At 43.0% G+C, this 22,726-nt stretch overlaps 1 protein-coding gene across 3 annotated transcripts in view; it reads left to right on the forward strand.

Annotated features, from left to right (window-relative positions):
* Positions 1-2,579: 2,579 nt before the first annotated feature.
* LOC144717651 (uncharacterized) overlaps positions 2,580-22,726 on the forward strand; it is a 64,124-nt gene continuing 43,977 nt past the window's right edge. For 2 of the 3 annotated variants that reach the window (XM_078593176.1, XM_078593178.1), the window contains exons 1-2: positions 2,580-2,927; positions 20,315-20,398. In XM_078593176.1, the coding sequence (XP_078449302.1) occupies positions 20,327-20,398 (72 nt within the window). In that variant the 5' untranslated portion in view covers positions 2,580-2,927; positions 20,315-20,326. The remainder of the gene's footprint in view (positions 2,928-20,314; positions 20,399-22,726) is intronic. The other variant, XM_078593177.1, reaches the window with a different exon arrangement.

A 22,726-nucleotide genomic window follows, 5' to 3' on the forward strand; every position in this document is an offset into this window, starting at 1 on the left:
CGAGTTTATTACATTGCAAGACTATGACCGCAGCTGTGTGGGGGGGGGGCAAAGGAATGTATCCAGCAGTGGATTGACCATGGCTGCTGCTGATTAAAATTATGTACACCGTGATCCAGATATCTTGTGTCTCACAATTAATAGACCCCTGACATGTTTTGTCCCTTTGCATATTCACTTCTGTTTCAAATAAACTCTTATTTTTTAAATATTACGTTTTAGATAATTAAATGGGGCGGGGTCACATGATATCTGGACCATCCTGTCCAATAACATGTCCCGACAGTCTGTGAGAGAACACAGGCTGTCGGGACATATTGGGAATAAAACGTCCTAATTCTCCCATGCATCTTTGTTACGACTCGATGGAGAACTTTAATTTGTGTCACGTGAAAGACTAAGTGCTTATATATCTGGCTCAGGCACTGTGCAATTCTCACCCCAATCAATGTCTATGTGTGTGAGAGAGAGGTCTTCATTTTTACGTTTGGTTGGGTGGGTGGGGAGGGAGGGAATTAAACACATTCCTGCGGAGGGAGCTGGTAGGAACGTTGGGTTGCTCGGTCAATGGCCAGGGTCAACGGCGGCGTGGTGTATTCCGCAAATATGCCCGACTGTGAGGGCGGGCAAAAGCCGGCGTGAGTATGTTAAACGTTGAGTTTTATAAGGGCACCACGGGGTGACCAGCCCCTCCCCTCCCCACCCCTCCCACACCCCACCCAGCCCCACCTTTCCCACCCAGCCCCTCCCCACCCTCCCCACCCAGCCCCTCCTCACCCTCCCCACCCAGCCCCTCCCTACCCTCCCCACCCAGCCCCTCCATCCCCACCCAGCCCCTCCCCACCCTCCCCACCCAGCCCCTCCCCACCCTCCCCACCCAGCCCCTCCCCACCCTCCCCTCCCCTCCCAGCCCCTCCCAGCCCCTCCCCACCTTCCCCTCCCCACCCAGCCCCACCCTCCCCTCCCCACCCAGCCCCACCCCTCCCATTTTTTGGAAGCACGACGGACGGACGGACACAATAATCCCCTGTGGGCTGGTGTAACCAGGAGGTTCCTACCAGTATAAACATGTTTTTCAACCCATCTGCCCACACGGATTGTCAGGGCAAACCATCACGCCACCTGCTGCCCTTCTCATCTGGTCGGTGTGGATGTCGCTGGTTGGCTGAGCCAATCGTGAGTCGCCCATTCGCTGCAGCAATGTGTTGTTATTGAGTGAGTGAGTGTGGGGGGGGTTGTGTGTTAATTTGTTTGTAAAGAGAAGTTTTGGGGGAGGGGGAATTACCTGGAATATTATTGCAATTTTACTGCAGCGTTTGGTACGAGCAGTATGTATTCACAGAGTGTGTAGAGTAGTAACAGAACAGTGCGTGATTATGAATTGAGGTAACTTCCCAATTCTTTGGGGGAGAGATTAAGAAGATATAATTGCGACTTTGCCAAACTAGACTAGTACTGCACATTATTTTCCATGATTTTTTTAAGCGTACGTGTTACGTTAAACTATGTAACGGGTTTGTGATGAAGTAACGTTTTTTTAAATGTAGAAGCATTATTGCTACCAGGTATTGCAAAGTAAATGATTACACAGACTTACAAAGGGAACAGTTAATAAGTGATCATCCTCGTGTGAGATTGTGTTGTGGTGGGAGCGGTGGCGCAGTGGTTAGCGCACTACGAACCCGGCGAGCCGAGTTCGCTTCGGCACCAGTGACGATTATCTGAACCAGTCCTGGGCCTCCCCTAGGTCAACTCGGCCTCAACTGAGTACTCGGCGCGGTGTATAAACATCGCCACGAGGGAGACAAAGGCGGCCGGGCCTTAATAAGCTGATCGCGAACAGAAAACTTGGCCCACACCCCCAACAGCCCGTTAAAGCCTATACAGAGGGATATTATTATTGTTGTTGTGTTATTGTGTATACTGTATTATGGACAACGGGATAGTATATATTGTCTTTGTGTCGTTTAAAATTGTTATAAATCAGAATTTCTTAAACGAGCGGCTACGTTGACCCTCGCAGTACCCCCCAGAGGGACCCCTCCAGCCCGCCCCCTCGATCGCTCGCCCGCCCGCCCATCCACCCCCACCCCACCCACCCGCCCACAATCCCGGAGACAACGCGGACGCGGGTGAGTGGCGGGGTGGGTGAGTGGGTGGGGGTGGGGGTGGGTGAGGGTGTGGGGGTGGGTGAGTGGGTGGGGGTGGGGGTGGGTGGGTGAGTGAGTGGGGGTGGGTGTGAGTGGGGGTGGGTGTGAGTGGGGGTGGGTGTGAGTGGGGGTGGGTGTGAGTGGGGGTGGGTGTGAGTGGGGGTGGGTGTGAGTGGGGGTGGGTGTGAGTGGGGGTGGGTGTGAGTGGGGGTGGGTGTGAGTGGGGGTGGGTGTGTGGCGGTGGGTGTGTGGGTGGGGGGAGTGCGTGGGGGGTGGGGGGCCCGGAGTGGGTGGGGGTGGTTGAGTGGGTGGGTGGAGGGGGTGGGGGTGAGTGCAGGGGGTGGGGGGCCCGGAGTGGGTGGGGGCTGTAGTGGGTGGGGGGACCCGGAGTGGGGGGGGGCTGTAGTGGGTGGGGGGAGGGACTCTCTCACGTGTTTGGGGTTAAACAAAAGGGACGGGGGGTGGTCGTGTGTGACTGTGCCGTAGTTGTCACATGTTTCGTGCACACAGCTACGGAAGGAAGTAAGTAGAGGGGAGGGGGGCGGAAACGTGCAACATATAAACGAGCACAGCGGGGTGTTTTTTTAAAGTAAAGCGGGTGGCTCATGGGTTTTGTTGCATCGGTGGTTCAGTCGGAATCAAAGAAGGAGCCTTAGAAGAGGTCTCACCCTAACGAGAAGAGACGACTTTGTCGATTTTTTTTACGGTGTTGGTTGTCGATTGGAATTATTATCATTAAGGCTGCCTGCCGGTCGTCGGTGTAAAGCAAAGCACAAGGTAAGAGTCTCGAACTTAAGCGTCTCGCCTCTTCTATCGCCGCAGACACCGGGGGGGTGGGGGGTAGTCCCAGCCTCGAGCCGACAAAGTTGCGTTAAGTTTCACGAGAGCGCAGTTCTTTAACATCGCCGGGGAGATGCCGGGGAGATGTCCCAGGGTCGGACAACAACAGCAGAGAGAGAGAGAGATGGTGGATAGGCGAGACCAGCATGCACAAACAGGTTGTCTGGGTTAACGTGGTGGTGGTGGTTGTTAACGTGGTGTAAGTATGTCACGGGCTGGGTTAACGTGGTGGTGGTTGTTAACGTGGTGGTGGTGGTTGTTAACGTGGTGGTGGTGGTTGTTAACGTGGTGGTGGTGGTGGTTGTTAACGTGGTGGTGGTGGTGGTTGTTAACGTGGTGGTGGTGGTGGTTGTTAACGTGGTGGTGGTTGTTAACGTGGTGGTGGTTGTTAACGTGGTGGTGGTGGTTGTTAACGTGGTGGTGGTTGTTAACGTGGTGGTGGTGGTGGTTGTTAACGTGGTGGTGGTGGTGGTTGTTAACGTGGTGGTGGTGGTGGTGGTTGTTAACGTGGTGGTGGTGGTGGTGGTTGTTAACGTGGTGGTGGTGGTGGTGGTGGTTGTTAACGTGGTGGTGGTGGTGGTGGTTGTTAACGTGGTGGTGGTGGTTGTTAACGTGGTGGTGGTGGTGGTGGTTGTTAACGTGGTGGTGGTGGTGGTGGTTGTTAACGTGGTGGTGGTGGAGGTGGTTGTTAACGTGGTGGTGGTGGAGGTGGTGGTTGTTAACGTGGTGGTGGTGGTTGTTAACGTGGTGGTGGTGGTGGTTGTTAACGTGGTGGTGGTGGTGGTTGTTAACGTGGTGGTGGTGGTGGTTGTTAACGTGGTGGTGGTTGTTAACGTGGTGGTGGTGGTGGTGGTTGTTAACGTGGTGGTGGTTGTTAACGTGGTGGTGGTGGTGGTTAACGTGGTGGTGGTGGTGGTTGTTAACGTGGTGGTGGTGGAGGTGGTGGTTGTTAACGTGGTGGTGGTGGTTGTTAACGTGGTGGTGGTGGTTGTTAACGTGGTGGTGGTGGTTGTTAACGTGGTGGTGGTGGAGGTGGTGGTTAACGTGGTGGTGGTTAACGTGGTGGTGGTGGTTAACGTGGTGGTGGTTGTTAACGTGGTGTATGTATCTGTGTGGGGATGGCAGCTACCACGTCCCCCACACGATTTGATCCCCTTCACCACAACCCCAACAGCGTGTGAAGTTGAACACGCACGGGCCCATGGGCCAAGGCCCTCGTCATCCAGCAGTGGATTGACACGTGGTGGTGGTGGTGGGGGGGGGGCTTTGTTTACATATCCGGTACAGTACTCGTGTGGTTGTATCCCCCCATGCTTCTATAACTATAGAGTTATAGTTAGTATGCTTGGTTTGTCTTATTCTTTGCCGGTTGTTGATTGTAGGCCAAGCTGATGGAGGGAGGGGGGCCCTCATGTTTGTCAATGTCCTTAAGTCTTCTTGGTTCTTTCGGTAAAGTCACGTAGAAGGGAAATAATAAAAATAAAACATAATAAAAACAATTCTCACGACTTCTACGTGACTTTACCGAAAGAACAAAGAAGATGAATCCGTGCAGTCACGAAAGCTTTAAATCGAAAAAAATGTCCTGAAGCTTTGCTCGTCACAAAACATTTGCCTGGCATTGTTGGCCCACGTGGTTGCTGTTGTTGTTGTTCGATAATTGAACAACACAGTTCTTATATCCCCTTCTTCTTCTCGCATCGTTGTCCGAGGAGGTTGCTGTGACTCGATGTCGTGTTGGTTGCAACACGAGGGGGAGTTTTCGCTTTGAGTGGTTCGTCTTGTTGGTATTTTTTTTTAAGTTGCAAACCGCGCGATGATGGTTGGTTTTGTTGTGTGTTTGTGTGTCACTACACCATTGCACAATGACTTGTGTTGTTTTTTAGCAGTCTCATTGCCAATAGCCGTCATCATCATCAATCTATCGTGCCATCTCATTCATAATCCACCTTCGCTCCTGCACGAGAGATGATGAGCTTGCTCATGATGTACTATCAGAGATGTGACTGCACATGGCTACGTGGTGAGGTTCGTATGCCCAAAGTCAAGTGGTGTTGCAGGCAGGCCACCCCTCGCAAAGCTAAGCAGGAGTTTTTAAACCTGGACAGTGGCTTTTGATGGGTGACCACCATGCAAACCATGGTTAGAGGGTCGCTTTGTCGGTGTAGCTACTACGTGGTGGTCTACAGAGGGTAGTTGTAAACAAATATCCATGCATTGTTACCTACTATTCGTCGGTCTTTCACCAACCCGCACCGACCAGCGTGGTGAAGTATGTCAATCTGCCAAGTGTACATTAACCAAATGAGGTAATTTGTATTCCTTGATAAAAATCACTGACATCACCTCAAACATACAGTACCATATTATTTCAGTACATAACAGCGTTAGTTTACACAATTGTAGGGCAATTCACCAAATGTTCCTGGGGGTGGCCCTCATCCAGCAGTGCATTTAAGGAAGGGCTTTGCTTGGGTACATTTTACATCCTCTACTAAAAGTGCTATATCGATACTAGTTTTTTTAAGACTGACAATCCATGAAAGAATAATGAATAATGTACACGCTGTTCTGCACATGTACAGCCCTGTTGTAAATCCACTGAATGTGAGGAGGGTCACCGTGGAGGTCATTGGGGTTATTCGGGCAATGCTTGTCAGCAATGGGAGCAATAACATGTGTTTGTTTGTGTGTTGGGAGGACTGTGACAACCTGTTTGTGCATGGTGGTCACCCATTCTTACCGGCGTCAACCCCTGGTTTGTAGGCGTTCCGGAAGTCTTGACGAAGATAAACTATTGCAGCGATGGATGTGGATCAGCAGCACGTGTATTAAATGCACATTAGCAAAACAACTCAAATGTATCGTGCATAGTTGTTGAAAGGACATTTTGTGAACAGTTTGAAACGCCACCGGTTCGGATGAATGTTTTCAGTCGATGTAACCTTATCGTCAGATCTTGGTCCAAAGGTCTTGTTCTATCGCAGGAACATTTGGTGAATTGCCCTACAATTGTGTAAACTAACACTGTTATGTACTGAAATATGGTACTGTATGTTTGAGGTGATGTCAGTGATTTTTATCAAGGAATACAAATGACCTCATTTGGTTTATGTATACTGTAAGTACTTTTGTCTTCTTGGTTCTTTCGGTAAAGTCACGTAGAAGGGAAATAATAAAATTAAAAAAAATAAAACATAATAAAATAATTCTCACGACGTTTCGGCCACAACACAAGTAGCCGTCCTCAGAAAACACCACCACGCTTGGAGCGTCTGGTGGTGTTTTCTTTTAGACGCTGTCGCCTCGACAGACCTGTCTTCACCTGAGGACGGCTACTTGTGCTGTGGGCGAAACGTCGTGAGAATTATTTTATTATGTTTTTTATTATTTTATTACTTCCCTTCTACGTGACTTTACCGAAAGAACCAAGAAGATGAATCCCTGCAGTCACGAAAGCTTTAAATCGAAATGTAAGTACTTTTTAAATGTACATTTTGCCAATCCACTGCTCGATAAGGGCCTCCCCATGCCATGCTGGGTATGAAATAACCCTTTGCTTCAATACACTAGCCTGGGTTTGAAAAAAATGTGTTTTATGGTTTTATGTCCTGGTTTATTCAAAACAGGTCCTAAAAACAAGTCTTAATGTTCAATCTGGATTAATGGCAAACCTCCTGGGTTTCAAAACAGTTCATTGAAGTAGTTTAATAAGACAGCTGGTGTTGGCTGTTTAATATATTATAGCAGAAAAGAGGAACACATGGATTCGAGAACACACAGGTTAAAGATAGCTCCCTGTGTGTTGCGGAAGATGTAACAAATCTTGTTTTAATCGTTCCCAGGGTTTTGCTTGTACTGTACACTAATTGTTTTTTTTTGTAAATTCGTTTGAGTAAAAAAGCTATTTAATGCAATTAACTTCTCTACCGTAATGTTCTCATTTATAACCGTAAACCTGCTTATTGTAGCTGCCAGTGCAGATAACTGAATGACAAATAGTTGAAATTACAGCAACATTATTGCAAAAATAAGCGTCCATATGTTCAAGTTGGAGTCGTCCTATTGACTGTTGAGTCGTATAAATGAGCTTGAGCAGAACACGTGACTACGGTAGTATATGAGATGATTGACCGGAGGTTGGAGTCGTCCCACAAACAACAGTGGCAGCATTAGGAGGAATTCGTGCCGCAGAGATGGAGTGATGAACTCGGCTCCGTGTTGAACTGTTGCAGTAGTAGTTGTTAATATCGAATGATGGTAGGAGATGTTGACTTGCCTGGGGAGGACTTTGTACACCAATGGATTGATCATGACTGGTGATGATATAATCATTTTCCTCCACGGTACCATATCCCACTAATTTTTTTAAAGGGGATTGATCATGGCTGATGTATCATGGTGATGGGCTGATGGCTTTATCAGAATGAGGCAATGCATTGCATGACAAATTACTTAAAGGGGCACTTAAAATGTGTTAGATTGACATACGAGATCATTTACACTGCCTTATCTTGGCAGTATGTGCTAATTGCACAGTACTGTACGTATTCTGACGTTCAAAGAAAGGGATCATAAAAAATACAAAACATTATTTTTACAGTAATTACAACACGTCTACTGTGCTAATTGCAGTAGAGTATAAGTCATGTTCTTAAACATATTGACCATCAATGAACATGTTTCTAACATGTATATCAATTGAGGTGAAACGGTGTTTTTACTCTTTTTTTCATATACTGTATATAAATGTGGTGGGTTTTTTTGTTATTTTTGATACAGTGGTGTTCAATCGTGTGTGCGTGTATGGCCATGCACACCGTGCTGTCAGTAGTTGCTGAACCAACACTTCCTAACAATTGGGGGACACCACAACACGGATGAAGAACATAATGTTTTAGTTAATGGACACTGTCGTCACAACGAAGTCCAAAGGTCTTGTTCTCTCACAGGCACATTTGGTGGATTGCCCACAAGTGTATACGTACTAGGGCTGAACGATTTGGGGGAAATATCTAATTGCGAGTTTTACTGACGGATATCGCGATTTGATTTGCGATCAAATTTGTTGAAGTCAAGTTTCAGTTCAATATTCACCGTGTAATAGATTTAAAACATGCGATGGAGCATTAGCACATGATACCATCAAAATATGAACTGCTCTATATATTCTAATGCAAGGATGAGAATTTTTAAGATATGAATTGCTTCCAACCTGTATTTATTTAAATGTTTTAATTGAAATAGAACAATCAAACATAGAACAATTGTTAAGTTCAATAAATAAAGTTTTAATAAAAAAAAACTATTCCAATAAGAAAGTTACAGGACTTTTCAAATCGCAAAAAATCGCAGCCTTTGCGATTTCCTAATCGCATTGTTTCAAATTTCGATTTGAAATCGATTAATCGTTCAGCCCGAATACATACTGTCTGCACTGTGATACTACCCTTCATGTCGTGTCAGGTATGCTCATCAAGGAAGAACGTTTCTCTCGTTGTTGTAGTTACACTGGAGTTCTTCTTGGTTCTTTCGGTAAAGTCACATAGAATGGAAATAATAAAATAATAAAAATAAAACATAATAAAATAATGGAAATAATAAAATAATAAAAATAAACCATTATAAAATAATTATTTTATAATGTTTTATTTTTATTATTTCCATTCTACGTGACTTTACCGAAAGAACCAAGAAGATGAATCCCTGCAGTCACGAAAGCTTAAAATCGAAAAATACACTGGAGTTGTTTTAATGGACATTTTGCCAATCCACTGCTGGATGAGAGGAGCCTTTTCCCATGCTGGTCATGGGGGGCTATTTGACCATCGTGGACAAACTTTCTGGCATCCCCTGTCTCCTTGCCACCCAGCAGTTATAAATGGTCACACAACAGGCGATCGGCAGATCGCGTGTGTGGAGTAAAGTGTGGGTATGCCCACCTCTTCATTAACTTGGACGAAGCCCATTGCAGGGACACACATTTACCCTGAACCGCCACACTTAGTCAGTCCTTGGGGGGCGAAGGCAAGACGCATTGACGTGGGGAACACAAACATCAGTATAAACAATGGATTTTTTAAAATATGTATCATTGCCGTCTTCTTAGCACGTTGTTTCTGGTAAATTGCGATGAATCACTCGGACACATCTGAATTCTGACTCACCACGTGTCACGGTGACAGCATGAGGCCACACATGCCTTTGTAGTGCAAAGTTGGCATGTGGTTAGAACTGTAGGGCCAATGTTGGCCCAATGTCCCATGTTTACTGGGTACAGTACTTGGCTGAGAGTGAATACCATTCTTTTGTATTTCCTGTACCATTGCCGACGAGCTTTACATTTGATCGCATGTCTTTGTTCCACGTGATTTAATGTTAGTACAAGTTACATTTTGCCTTTACCACCCACCACATAGTACGTCATTGGTAATACAGTACTGTTGTAATGCCTCCGCCTGCATTACATGCTGAGCCTAGGCATTCCTGAGTGCTGTTCTTCTTTGATTCGGTAACAGAAATACAGCGTTCTGATAAGAGCCTTTGTGTTCATTTTCTTTTGTACATGGTAAGCATTTTTTGGACGGACACTGATAGGCAGTGCAAGTGTTTTGAACACGACATTAAGGATCTGTCAAGGTGAGTCCGTATATCTTACCTATGCTCTGTAGACGTATTCCTGTATTATTGTAAGTTTTTGTTTGTTTTCTTATAATACAAAAAATTCGTAACTTTCAGCATTCTGGCCATCCACTGCTGGATGAAGGCCTCTCCCTGCCATATCGGTCATGAGGGTTGTTTGACCATACTTCACCGTGCTGGTCAGTATGGGTTGGTGAAAGGGGGTGGCCAGATCCGGTTGTGATATCCCTTACCAACGATGTTAGCCATGACTGGCAATTAAACTCGGGTCACTGAGCCCATCATAAAGTGTGTGAACCACTACACCATTTCCACCTGTCTATACTTGTATTTGTATCTATTTTATTTAACACAATTCTTGAATTGGTGAACCAAATAGAGTACATTAAATTTTCAGTTTATAGGATCGTGTTGAATGAAAGAGTGGGTATTTTATAGTATGGATAGTTGTCTGGTTTCTGTGCAGTATTTACATAAGTTTAAATTAAAATGTCAGACAACTTCCTGTGTATCATTATCAACCATTATCCACTGCTAGATGAAGTCTCCCATCCCCCCCAAACTATCACCATTTCTCACAGTCTCGTGATACATAAATACATCTGTGTCTGCACATCTCAGCGGCGAATGATGAATCATATCTCAGCAATGCATGTGTTCCCTGGTCCGTATCATTCCAAGCATGCACCTTTACCAGTTTATTTTCACACTTTTAAGCATTTGCTCCATTTGATTTGTCAATGTTCATGTTTCGGATTCATTTGCTGAAGTGTAACTTGCATCGCACCAACCTGGTGATCACTTATTGCATTAGATCTCGTAAGGACAGATACATCCCGCAGTCTAGGGGTTTGTTCCAGAAAGTCCATTTCATTCCTGGTGTCTAAGTGTTGCGTACTTTGGGTACTTAATATTCATTTTCTCTACTCGTTTTTGAAAAAGGTGTTAATTATAATCATGTCCCTGCTCGTAAAAAACATTTATAACCTACCCTTTTTACAAATTACCATTTAAATTTGAATTATGTTTCACAGTCTAATGGTTCAAGAGGGCTAATATTAGCTGGACCATTTCATGTAAAATACTGTACGCTTAAATCCTAATATCTTGTTTTGTTCCTGGAAAGACTAAAAATCTCAGTCCATGTTTTTTGTCAGCTCTCCCACTGACAAAAAATATTACTACAATTGAAAAATATGGGTCCATATATGACTAGTTTATTTTTATTAGTTCTCTTTTTAGTTCGGGAGTTTTATTTGTAGCCAGACACCCATGTGTTATTGCAATAGCGAAATCCAGAAGGCGTCGTATTCATACGATGTTAATATTCTTAGCACCCCCGCTGCATCTTCGCCTATCCTGCTGATGCCATGGCTGGTGGAACCAGAGTTACTGTGGGGGGACTGGTTGGCTGGCGGTGGTTTATGTGCATCACACACCTGAGGGTGTTTTGACGTTACCGTGCTTCACCACGCAGGTCCGTGTGGTTGGTAAAGATATCCTACCAGGCAAAGGAACGTACCATCAACACGCAAGGAAGCCCCCCCCCCCCAACCTATGAGTTCACCTTTCACAAACAATAACAGATCCTACAAGCTCAACTATAGCGTCAAAAACCACTGCAACCATGGTGCAACACCACAACAACTACTACCACAATAACCACACAAAAAACAAACTACTTTATTATAACAACAACTTACCGCAGCACTAGTGTAGTAACGGCAACGTTATCAGCCGCACAGCCAGCCCGCGCACCTTGAACACACCGCAAGAAATCCCGATGCGGTTGCATGAAAAGTTAATCCAATGGAAAAATCTTAATGAAAACGAAAATAAATCGGGTTTACGAAAGTAAATGATTCGCATAATATTTGTTAGTCCACCGAAATGTTGTGCATATAAAATTCCCCATCTCGCATGCTGAAAATGCTATTGCTTTTGTGCCCTGCAATCTCGAGCACAAATTACTCCGAATGCGCCCTATGTTATCAGATCTTGGCAGCTAAGCAGGATTGACTCTAGATTTTTGCTTGGGCAGGTGAGCAGGGAACGTTGCATAAAATCCATGATTGCACGGGTACTGCGTATCGTAGTATGTTAACAACGTCTATTCTTCTCGCTTTCACCAACACACACCGACCAGTGTGGAGTTAGGAGGGTTAAATAACCTCCATACTCCAAGCGTGGGGAGGCCCTCATCCAGCAATGGATTGGCAAAAGGGCCCGTACATGTACGTGCAGTGCATGATACAATGCAATGTTTTGAAAAAACGCACGTCATTTTTTATTAAAACGTGGGATTAAAAACTTGGTTTATTCAAATCAAAATGTGTGCCGATAATTTGAGTAACTTACCACTTTGCAAACTGGAAATGCTTCTCTGCAGCAGTCACTGCTGTCACCATGTTTTGAGATCTTCTTAAAACTCTGTACAGTATGATGGAATCTCATCACGTGTAACCTATGCACTATGTTGTATATATTCAGCAATATCAAGGACGGATGTTTTTATCCTGTTTGTGTGAGATACACGTTTTGAGAGTACGGTACATGAGCGTAGTTAATTATCCTATCTATTTAATTTTAATATTGTACTGTTTTTGGATGATCGTGTGGATTTTAACTGTTCAAAGATATTCAGAACCATAAAGCAATGTACCTGGCCCTGTAATTTAAAAGACAGCCAGATAAATGAGTCGCAGTGTTGTTTTTGTGGCAGACAACATTTTTGCACATTGAGAGTAAAGTATTGTAATATCAGGTTTGTAATCCTTTACAGTATTATTGTTCAGTGCAGCTGACACATTCAGAAGTTATTTAAACTTCCTGTGATTCCCTAGGTAAGATTAAACCTCTGTTTTTGCAATAGGACAATTGTTTAAACACGCAGAAAGGATGTTATAGAATTGTAAAACAAGTTTCATGGAACGAGCAGTGGTTAGTGCAGTGCGAATTCAGTTGCTGTGCACGGCTAACATCAGTTTTGAGTAATATCTGAACTGGTCCTGACCCCTTCCTCGCTCTAAAAACCTGCACTGACCAGCGTGGTTAACCATGGTCAAACAACCTCCATGGCTGACACTATGTGGAATGGCCTTCTTCTCGCAGTGAATTAACCAAGGCCTGACAATTATAATCCGTCACGACCTCGGAGGGGCTGCTCTCGTATTGAAGTAAATTATTCAGTGCTTTTTATTCACCCATGTGTTTGCAATTGAAAACTCGGTTCTTTAGAAAATATTTTTGTCTTTTCGTTTGTCATTCCCCCGCACCTCCGATAAGCACGGTTGGCTACGTACGGTGTGAAAGAAGTGTAACCTACAGGGTGGCCGATATGTCTTGTGAATCCCAATTAATTAACTCCTCGCATTTTTTTTCCTTTGCTTATTCATTTCTGTTTTCACACCCATTGGTAAACAAAACATATTAAGTTTTTAGATAATTAAATGGGGGCCACAAGACATCTGAACCACCTTGTACATAGAGCAATGACCAAGACAAAATGTCGTCACAAAAACAATGACAGCATCTGTACTCAAAAGGTCACGTGGGAAATACACGTGTGGGGTAAAGGACAGAGCTTGTGTTGGACAATGCAGTTGCTCAGCTGAGGTTTTACCCTTTAAATGACCTTAAATGTTTAATGTAGCCCACAAAGCAATATTTTGTGAATTGCTCTTTCACATAAATGCCTTATGATATATTTCAGTACTGGACAGCATTGATTTTCGAATTGACATTAAAATGGAAATAAATTTGCTTTACACAACGTGATGTAGTGGTATTTTTATTAGAGTGTGATTGATTTGTTTTTCCATTAACTTAATACAGTTTATATATATTTTTTGCATTCATGTGTTTGGCATGTTGAATAATGGAACAGTTATGTGCAAGGGAGATCACTTTTAGAACATACGTCTGTCCCACGAGCCCACTGATCCAGTGACACTAAACCTGTCCCGGTCTACTCAGTGATTTATATGGTAAAGTTATTTATATGAAGCCTTGAAAATTCCCCATTATTTCTGTTTTGCTTTGATCTGCACGGATAGTAGGTTATAAACGTATTGTTACCAAGTAGTTTTTAATAGTGTAAACCATTTAACACGTAGGCTGTCGCGACCAATATCATCCATAATACAGTTATTTTGTTAGATCGCGTAAACATGAATTTGTCGTTAAACCCGCCACCACCCGACACATCCAATTAGTAAGGTTTGTCACGTAAACAGGAACATACCAATTCGTTACTAGTACAGCACACCGGTGTGTTGGAGAGCAAATCCACGACATTTCCAATCTGAGTACGACGTTTAGCCAGTAATTGCAATTGTTTAAGCCAGTATCTAACATCTGAATCTTACACAATTTATAATTACATGTTTGTTTCTCCCGAATTAGCCTTTCAACATGCCATTTTAAACATTCACGTTTCACACTAAAGTATATACACAAACAATAATGTTCAGCTCTTTATTCAAGCACTGCTGGATCAAAGTCTCCCCATGCCGTTTTGACATGAGGGTTGTTCAACCAGTGATGACTGTGACCCAGGACTGATGCTAGCTGTGGTTGGGAAGTAAATCCACGTGGACTGATTCATCGTGCAGTGCGTGAATCGCTGCTCCACCACGACACACGTCCAAGGTCATCATCATGCCGTAGTAATTTAACAGATTGTTTTGACCAGGGTTGTGTTAGTGTCACTTCTACAACTTGTACCAACAATATATATATACACACTGTTAATATCCCACTCATTTGTACAGCATCTTGAGATGAGAACGAATTTATATGCTAAATAATAAAATACATTGGACAGCACTTTGTCAGTCCGCTGTGAGATGAGGGCCTCCCCATGCTCTGTTGGTCATGGGTATGGGCGAGCAACCAAAATAACAATAAAAAATTATAATTCGATGAAAAACTATTTCAAGAGACGCAATGCATGTGGATACGTGACGGCGGTCCTTAAGAAATAACGTCACGGAGCAGCCCTTTTGGAGCCGCTGCCGAACCCCCTGCCGAACCCCCTGGTAATGGGGGTTGTTTGACCGTAGGCCTCACTACGTTAGTCAGATGTCACTCGCCACAGATGACGGGACTGGGAATCAAACTCGGGTCACCGTCATCATTAGACCTCCTTTGCCAGTACCAAAATATAATAATAGGGTTTTTCCCCTTTTTTCTGGCAACAAAACTGAAACCTTTTTATAAGGATTAATGTCTGCATTAACCACAATACTTGCAGTCAAAATGCAAACAAAAACATCTTTGATAGTGCATTGTCTTTGAGCTGTACGCCTTTTGGCGTCCTCTGGTGGAGCACCAATTGGGTCGAGGCTCAAAAGAAAGCCGTCCCTTGGTGTGGACCAATCAGTTTCAAGGACAATGCCAATATATTATCATAGTATGTTTTTTGTTTGCATTTTGACTGCAAGTATTGTGGTTAATGCAGCCATGAATCCTTGTAATAAGGTTTCAGTTTTGTTGCCAAAAAAAAAGGGGAAAACCCAATTATTATATTTCGGGTCACCGTGTTGCACGGTGACGTGTCGTTACCCGCTGCACCACTCGCTATAAAAAATATACGAATCTTTCTGTATATTGTACTGTATTGCATTGACGAGAGTGCAATAACCTCAAGAACGTGACTTGTGCTAGCTGCTTACATAACAGCCACTGTCGTTTTGCAGTGGGGCATTTTACAATGTTTGCACATACTCTTTGGGTCTTTCGGTAAAGTCAAGTAGATAGAAAACTAATAATAAAAAATCTCGATGTTTCGATCGCAACGCAAGCAATCGTCTTCAGGTGAAAAGATACAGCAGGTGAACCGCTGAGGCAGGAGAAATATAGCGAGAGAACTACTGCAGCCAGAGGTTATAAGGGTTTGAGATGGGTACAACCCAAGGGTAAGTGGGTGGGGCTAGAGATGGAATTTACAAGGAATATACCTCTTTAGCCTGTTAATGTAAAGACATTTAACAAAGTAATAGGTTTTTACCCTTTCAACTGGTACAAAACTGGCACCTTTATACAAGGCATCATGTTTGCAATAACCACAACACAAGCAGTCAAAATGCAAACAAAAAGAAAACAACTTTGATGATGATAATGATATGCACTGTCCTTGAAGTTGATTGGTCCACACCCGAGACAGCTTTTCTTAGAGCCTAGTCAGTTTTTGTACCAGTTGAAAGGGTAAAAACCTATTACTATGAAAACAACACCGTTTGCGAGTTGGGAAATATTTTACATTGTGGGCATTCTGTACTTGTTTTAAGTCTTGTAATTAAAGCAGGTTTCCTGGAAGGGTGACCACGTCATAAAAAAAGTTAAAAGGTCAACAAGACGTTAACCATACATTGCGCGAGTACAGTGTACTCTGTATTGCATGGAAACATTCTTTGACAAAGTTAGTGATGATACGTGGCATCGGTCTGTTCGCTCCTCATTGGACACATTTGTTCTTCCTTGATTTAGTTTCCACTTAAGACTTTGCAGGAAACCCTTAAGGAGCTAGCAGCAGATCAAATCTTGTTTTTCAAAATGAGACTGCTGTTTATAATAACCTGACACAACATTTTAGTTTCTCTCTAAAATGCCCTATAACATGGTGGTGTTTATTATTATTTATCCTTTGCAAAGTCATGCAATATTTGCCCTTTGTTTCTTGAACTGTAAAACAATTCACTTGTAAAGGTAAACAATGAACATACTTTGCTTTGATGCACTTGAGTTAAACACCCAGTGGGAGAGGTTATGACAAAACCCTTGCTGATGTTGTTGTTTCCCTACGTTCTGGGAGATTCTTCAGTGACGCGAAACGTTGGACATCAAACCGAACACAACACACGATAGTACAACCATGAAATACTCCGGAGAGATACTCCAGAGAGCGATAGAATACAACCGTGAACACACCTAGGTAGTTTGCTGTACAAGGTAGTCCAAATGTCTTGTGACCCCAATTTAATATCCAGGCTCAACGCATGCTTAGCCTCTGACATCTGACAAGATAGGATTGGTGCAATCCGAGTCATTTGTTCAAAGGCACTGGATAATTTACTATGTTTTGCATATGCAGTATATAAAACTACACTTTGAAACCACAGTATTTTATGTATACCTTCTTCCATGGTTATCGTCGCATAACTTTCAGTTTCAGAATTGCTGGACATTCGTGAGTAAAAATTTTGCGTTGCCTGTATTTAAGCACAGTGCGTTTCAGAATCAGAATATGTATTTATACAGGAGGAATCCGATGAGCTTTGAAGCTCTTCTTCACAGATGTCCAGCAGGGGCAGGCCAGAACGTTGCAAGAACAACAAACAATCCAATTAATTGGGGGGGGGGGGGGGGGTCACGAGACATCTGGACCAGCCTGTGCTGCAGCCTGGCTTCGTGGGTTATGCACATGAGATGAAGCAAATATCACCCCCAAAAAGTATATTTCCTCCTGATGACCATCGCTGGTGTTGTAATCGAAACGTCGTAGTTTTTTGTAATTTTTTTTATTATTTTCTTTGAACCTATCTACGTGACTTTACTGAAAGACCCAAAGAATGCGAATTCTTGCAGTCACGAAAGCTTTAAGTCAAGATTTCACCAATGTGTTTAAGTAAGTGTCTGCTCATGCATAATGTCAAGTTAGCAGTGGTCCATTCTGTGCGCTATGAAGGGCCTTTGGATGGAAGAATGTGGGTCCGACTTGACTGCTTCCAAATGCACGTGATTAACGACGTGTTTCAACTACTGTATTGCAATGCCTATGGGCTTAAAGTAGTTTCTTTCTCTCACAAAAATGCATTGTCCGACAAGGGTAACGTTGCAAGCATTGATGTATATAGAAAGACTTGGACATTTTTGCGAGAAAATACTGTTATGCTCATCTAACAGCCCCCTTTTTGCCTATCCGCTGCTGGGTGAATGGATGGGAGCTACCAGCAGTGGAACACACAACTCCGTTGCGCCACTGAAATGGAATAAAAATAAAAGGAGAAATATTAAACTGTCGCTGCCAATGAATTTGCCTAAATAAAGTGATGTACGCTTCTTTTTGTCGCACTGTAACCCGGCTTAGAAAAATGTCTCGTAGGTAAAACTTACGACCAAAATTATCTCTGCCACCATGAACTCTTATCGATTACTAGCTTTTTTTGCCCGTCCAAGGACGGGTGTATGTTGCAGTAAATCTGAAATATTCAATAGAAAAATTGTTCACTTCATTATTAATGAGGGGGGGGGGGGGTTCCCCATGTGGAGTGACGTCACCCGCTAATGGTTATCGAGGAGGGGTGCGGCATGTGGAATAGAGTGCATGAATATTAATGAAAGGGGGGGCTCTTTTGCAGTGACGTCACGCACGGATGTAGCACTGTGTAGATTTATTTTTTACCGTCACTTTCTGTAAAGAAACGTCATATTTGAAGCGACTTTGCGTAATTAATTACTTAATTGAGCTCGACCTGCGTTCGTGTCAAGATCTACCCACTCATGAATATTCATGAGGAGGGTGGGCCTCATGTGGAGTGACGTCACGCGCGGGACGGACAGACATTTGTGGGTGATTACAGTAGGTGATGCACACGTGTTTGTTGTGTACTCTGTATATGGACACCTGTGTTTTTAGAGGAATATGTGAAGCGATAGTTCACGTCATAGTAAAAAAAAACGAATTTGCAGTTGTGAGTAGTACAGCCCCCGTGTATATTATAAATGATGTAAATGTGTTGTCATTTAAGAATGGTAGCAGCCCCTGATTTGTACCTTTTTTTGTTAAATAATCCCCCCCAGTAAAACGTGCCAACGTCAGTCAGTCAGCTTGTGGTTCGGAACCTTTGGCCCAACTTTCATTGTTTTCTGGGAAGCACCTTTGCATGAAGTCATGATGAAATTATTGTTTTTTTTAATTAACTACCATGGGAAGGACACGAACATCAACTGTTTGTGTATTTTGCTTGCTATTCATTAATTTGCGAGACACACGTCTTCAATGTTGGATTGATTACACTTCATGAAAACAACATGAGCATTGTCTTATTTATTAATATACTGTGAATGCTTTTCGGTTACATGCATTAATTCGTTGTGTCAAGTTCGTCTAAGTGAAACGACACTACTGTGTAATTTAAACCGCCATCACGGCTATGTTAATATCACAATGTCACGAATAGATTGCTTTTTTAATAAGATACTTTGTGGTTCTGCAAATTGCATCGAGTGGCGAGTTCACAAATGAAGTATTATTATTTTTAATGAACATGCTCCAAAACACGTCCTGGTGTTTGTAGAAATGTCTAGACATTGTTTATTTTGAGCTCGGAATCCATTTGTGAGAATGATATTCAATAATTAATTGCGGGCAGCACTGTATTGTACTTGTGCCTCTTCAGTCTGCTCTGGTCTGTGTGAGTTCATGAGGGGCTCAGACGTTGTCTCATAGCCCAGCCGCAATGGGATAAGTGCAATGAACCACCCATATGGTAAATGCTCATTGATCTTTGTAAGACCCACATTGAGAGGTTAAACTCGTCAAGGGCACGACAAACTCTAAATATATTCTCTGCTCAAACGGCTGGATCGCTCTTGCAAAGAGCGGTAGTCTCCCCAAATATACAGTTAAGGTGAGCAAAATAAAATCACCACATTACAAACGCAACGTAACATGAGCCCTGGTTGAGTTGTTTTTGTCTTTTTTGTCTCCACGTGAATGTATGCACGGTAATTGTGTGCTTCCAACATTCCGGACATTTTTTGAAAGTATATAAATAATAATTTCGTGAAGTCTCATTCCTCACAGCTTGAGGTGCAGAGCATTTCAATGCAGAGCATTACAGATGGGTATAATTCTGTACGCGAGATGAGTAGCGTTGTCCTGTACGGGACAGGACAGGAGATAAGTATAGTTCTCCTGTAGACTTCTCTTTTACAGGAGATACGTAGAGAGGAGATCTCTACGTATCTACTTATGAGCCGCCTTGTTCTTGCGTTTGATCAGCACTATTCCGATATTATTCGCCGTCGATAAGTGGAGCAAATGTGCGGATAATCAATCTTCTGTCATGATGATGGATCAGAAGGCATTTCTGCTGCGTTGCAATGTGCCTCATGAAGACACTTATAAAGTCCCGCATTTTTACGTAACATTTTCCAAGTTTTGTGTTAATTTGCATCGACCTTCATTTGACAAAGCACGCCCACACTGTGTTATCCTTGCTCTTAACAATACGGGGCACATTTGGTTGATTAAAGAAACGCGATTTAAAATGGTAATACTCACAATTTATATATATTTATAAATGAACAGTAATGAATTTAGCTCCTTATTGTGTACTTATAACAATATTATCCAATGCACCATATGGTTTATTTAATTTTATCCAAATTAATGTACTTTGGCCCTTTGCCTTTTAATATATTTTCACTGAATCCTTACATCTTTTAAATTCTATAATGACTTGCGTATCCAAGGTCGGCATAGAAAACAGCACGAACTTAAAGGGATACAATCTACGTTGCATCCTAATTATCTTGCACACTTGTGGCGTCGAATGAAGATTGATGTTCCTGACGCAAGGTCATTTCCAAAGAGCAATCGTAAATGGGATAACACAATTAAAAGGTGTACTTTCGCTTTTTTTAACGTTTTCATGGATTGTTTTCTTTGTGGGCAGAACTAGCGGAGGATGGGAGATGAGCTTCTGCACGTGGAAGAGAAAGCCAAGAGGAAGGCAGAAAAGAGGAGGGCCAAGAAAAAGGTAAAGTGTGTCTCTGAGCTGTGTGAAACAAGGCCCCGGAGTTTCGATGGAGTGCTCTTGCCAAGGTTGCTAACTGGGCAGCATTTGTTCAACGAGCCTATCTGATGGTGAGACCTTGAAGGTCGAAACCAATCTTGCGTGTTTCCTTTCACGTACATATGCTGCTGACTAATACTGGCTGATGGACTACGTTAGTGTGTTGTTTATATATGGAGACAGAGAACCGATTCATGCTTCTGTTTATACCCAGAATGCTCCACAGCAACACTTGCGTTTTACGTGAATTTCATTTGATCGGTGAAGCCTGAGATGGAGTTGATGTGGATATTCTAGTTTAAACTGAGGTGGGGTGGTTTGGTAACCTATGCCTTGTTCCATTTCGTTCCCGTGGCTGTGAAAGAATGCACATTAAGAAGTGAGCTGGTATGTGTCCATGTTGGCTTCCCAATTATAGTGCAACTGAGATTTAAACACGGATGAACAAAATTGTCATTTTCTGCAGCTTGCCTTGTCCACCAATCACACGCAAAAATATTGTGATATTGCGTTGGCAGTGGTGCACAAGCGCAAATAACACAAACCCAACACATTCATCAACAACGCAGCAGATTGCCACTGCAATTCTCGTGCGATCGTGTGCCGTTTTTAATTTGCGACTCGAGTAACTTACTTCATAAAAAGTTTTTGAAATGATAAAAGCCATTTACAGAAGGAACCACAACCCCCTGACGTTGTGAATTCCCTGATATAAAATATGGATCAAAAACACTGAAATTAACCATGTAAATGGAGCAAAAGCTGAAAAGTTCAAAAAGAATAATGGAGAATTGCCTGCTTGGAATTACAATGAAAAACAAAAAGCAAAGCATTGAATAGAGAACAAGCACAATTTCGATTTAAAGCTTTCGTGACTGCAGGGATTCATCTTCTTGGTTCTTTCGGTAAAGTCACTCTGTCTTCTCGACAGACATGTTCTCCACCTGAGGACGGCTGCTTGCGTTGTGGCCGAAACGTCGTGAGAATTATTTTATTATGTTTTATTTTTATTATTTTTATTATTTCCATTCTACGTGACTTTACCGATCAAACTAAGAAGATGAACAAGCACAAGTTAGAGATATCAAATTAACCATTGAAAAAGTAATTAGACTTTGGCAGGACACGTCACAAGAATGGTCTGATAAAGTGGCTGTCGAGATTAAAAGTGGAGTGGCGCCCAGAGGGAAAACAGCGCATGTGCAGGAGCTATATAGATTGTTGCATCACGAGACCGTGAACGATTGCAACAGCTTGGGGAGAGACATGCAGCAGTGGTTGAAGGCTGATGATGAGCTGAATGCAGTTATCTTCGTACATACACCTCATTAATGTTTTCCATGTACACGGCAAAAGTATATTGTCCATATGGTTAAGTAATTTTGAGGATGTTTATGAATGGAACGTTTCAACGCAGTGGGTTGCTTAACTTTTCCTGACTGTGTCGAGTACTTGCACTCCCCATACCAAGAGCCCGGGTAATCATTGTGCACACAAGGCCAGACCTTTTACTCACCTTCACTGTTGTCTCACGGTATAAGCTTTGTACCTTAGTTTATGAAAGCGAACCTCTCTCACTCCCCTTAATCCAGGAGTAGGGAATTATTTCCTTACTGAGAATTGAGTAGGACTTTTAAATACCTCTGAAGGATCGGTAATGTGGGCACACATCACACACACATACCTTAATATTATCCAAAAATAAACATAGGGCTCGCCTTTACCGTACCAATGTGATGCCTGCGACTGCCTACCTATCACCAAACCCATTGATGTTGGCTCGCAGCTCCAGACATAGGCACCCGGCTAAGATGTTTGCAGTGAGTTAGGTGTTTAAAAGTGGTCAGCCTTGCGTAGCCATGGGCCCTATGAAATTAAGCCCTAGGGGTGTGCTGGGTTCCTCACCCTGCTCTAATCTCTCTCCTGGGTGGCACCAATAATGGTTGAGAAAATGCTATTGTCCGCAAAATCAATTTATATTTTCCTTGTCCCATTTAGTTTCCAGTATCGTCTTGTGTGTTAACTATTTGTAGAGCTGACTTGAATAATGGTGTACAGTTAAACTGTCTGTTTATATAAATACATTACTCTCTACATATCATCAGCCATGATCAAGCCACTGCTAAATGAAGTCCTTTCCCAGGCCCTTGCCATCTCTCACGATCTTGCGATGCAACAAACCATCTAGCACCTTGTACACAAGCTGATTTTATTGCTTTATCTCCACTCTATTGCTTCTTTGGCCCATTGGACATCTCATCTGTAATAGCGATCTTCTTTCGTATGGCAGGA

This window comes from Lampetra planeri, chromosome 4 (genome assembly GCF_965212315.1).
Source record: "Lampetra planeri chromosome 4, kcLamPlan1.2.h2, whole genome shotgun sequence".
NCBI classification, from domain to species: Eukaryota; Metazoa; Chordata; class Hyperoartia; order Petromyzontiformes; family Petromyzontidae; genus Lampetra; species Lampetra planeri.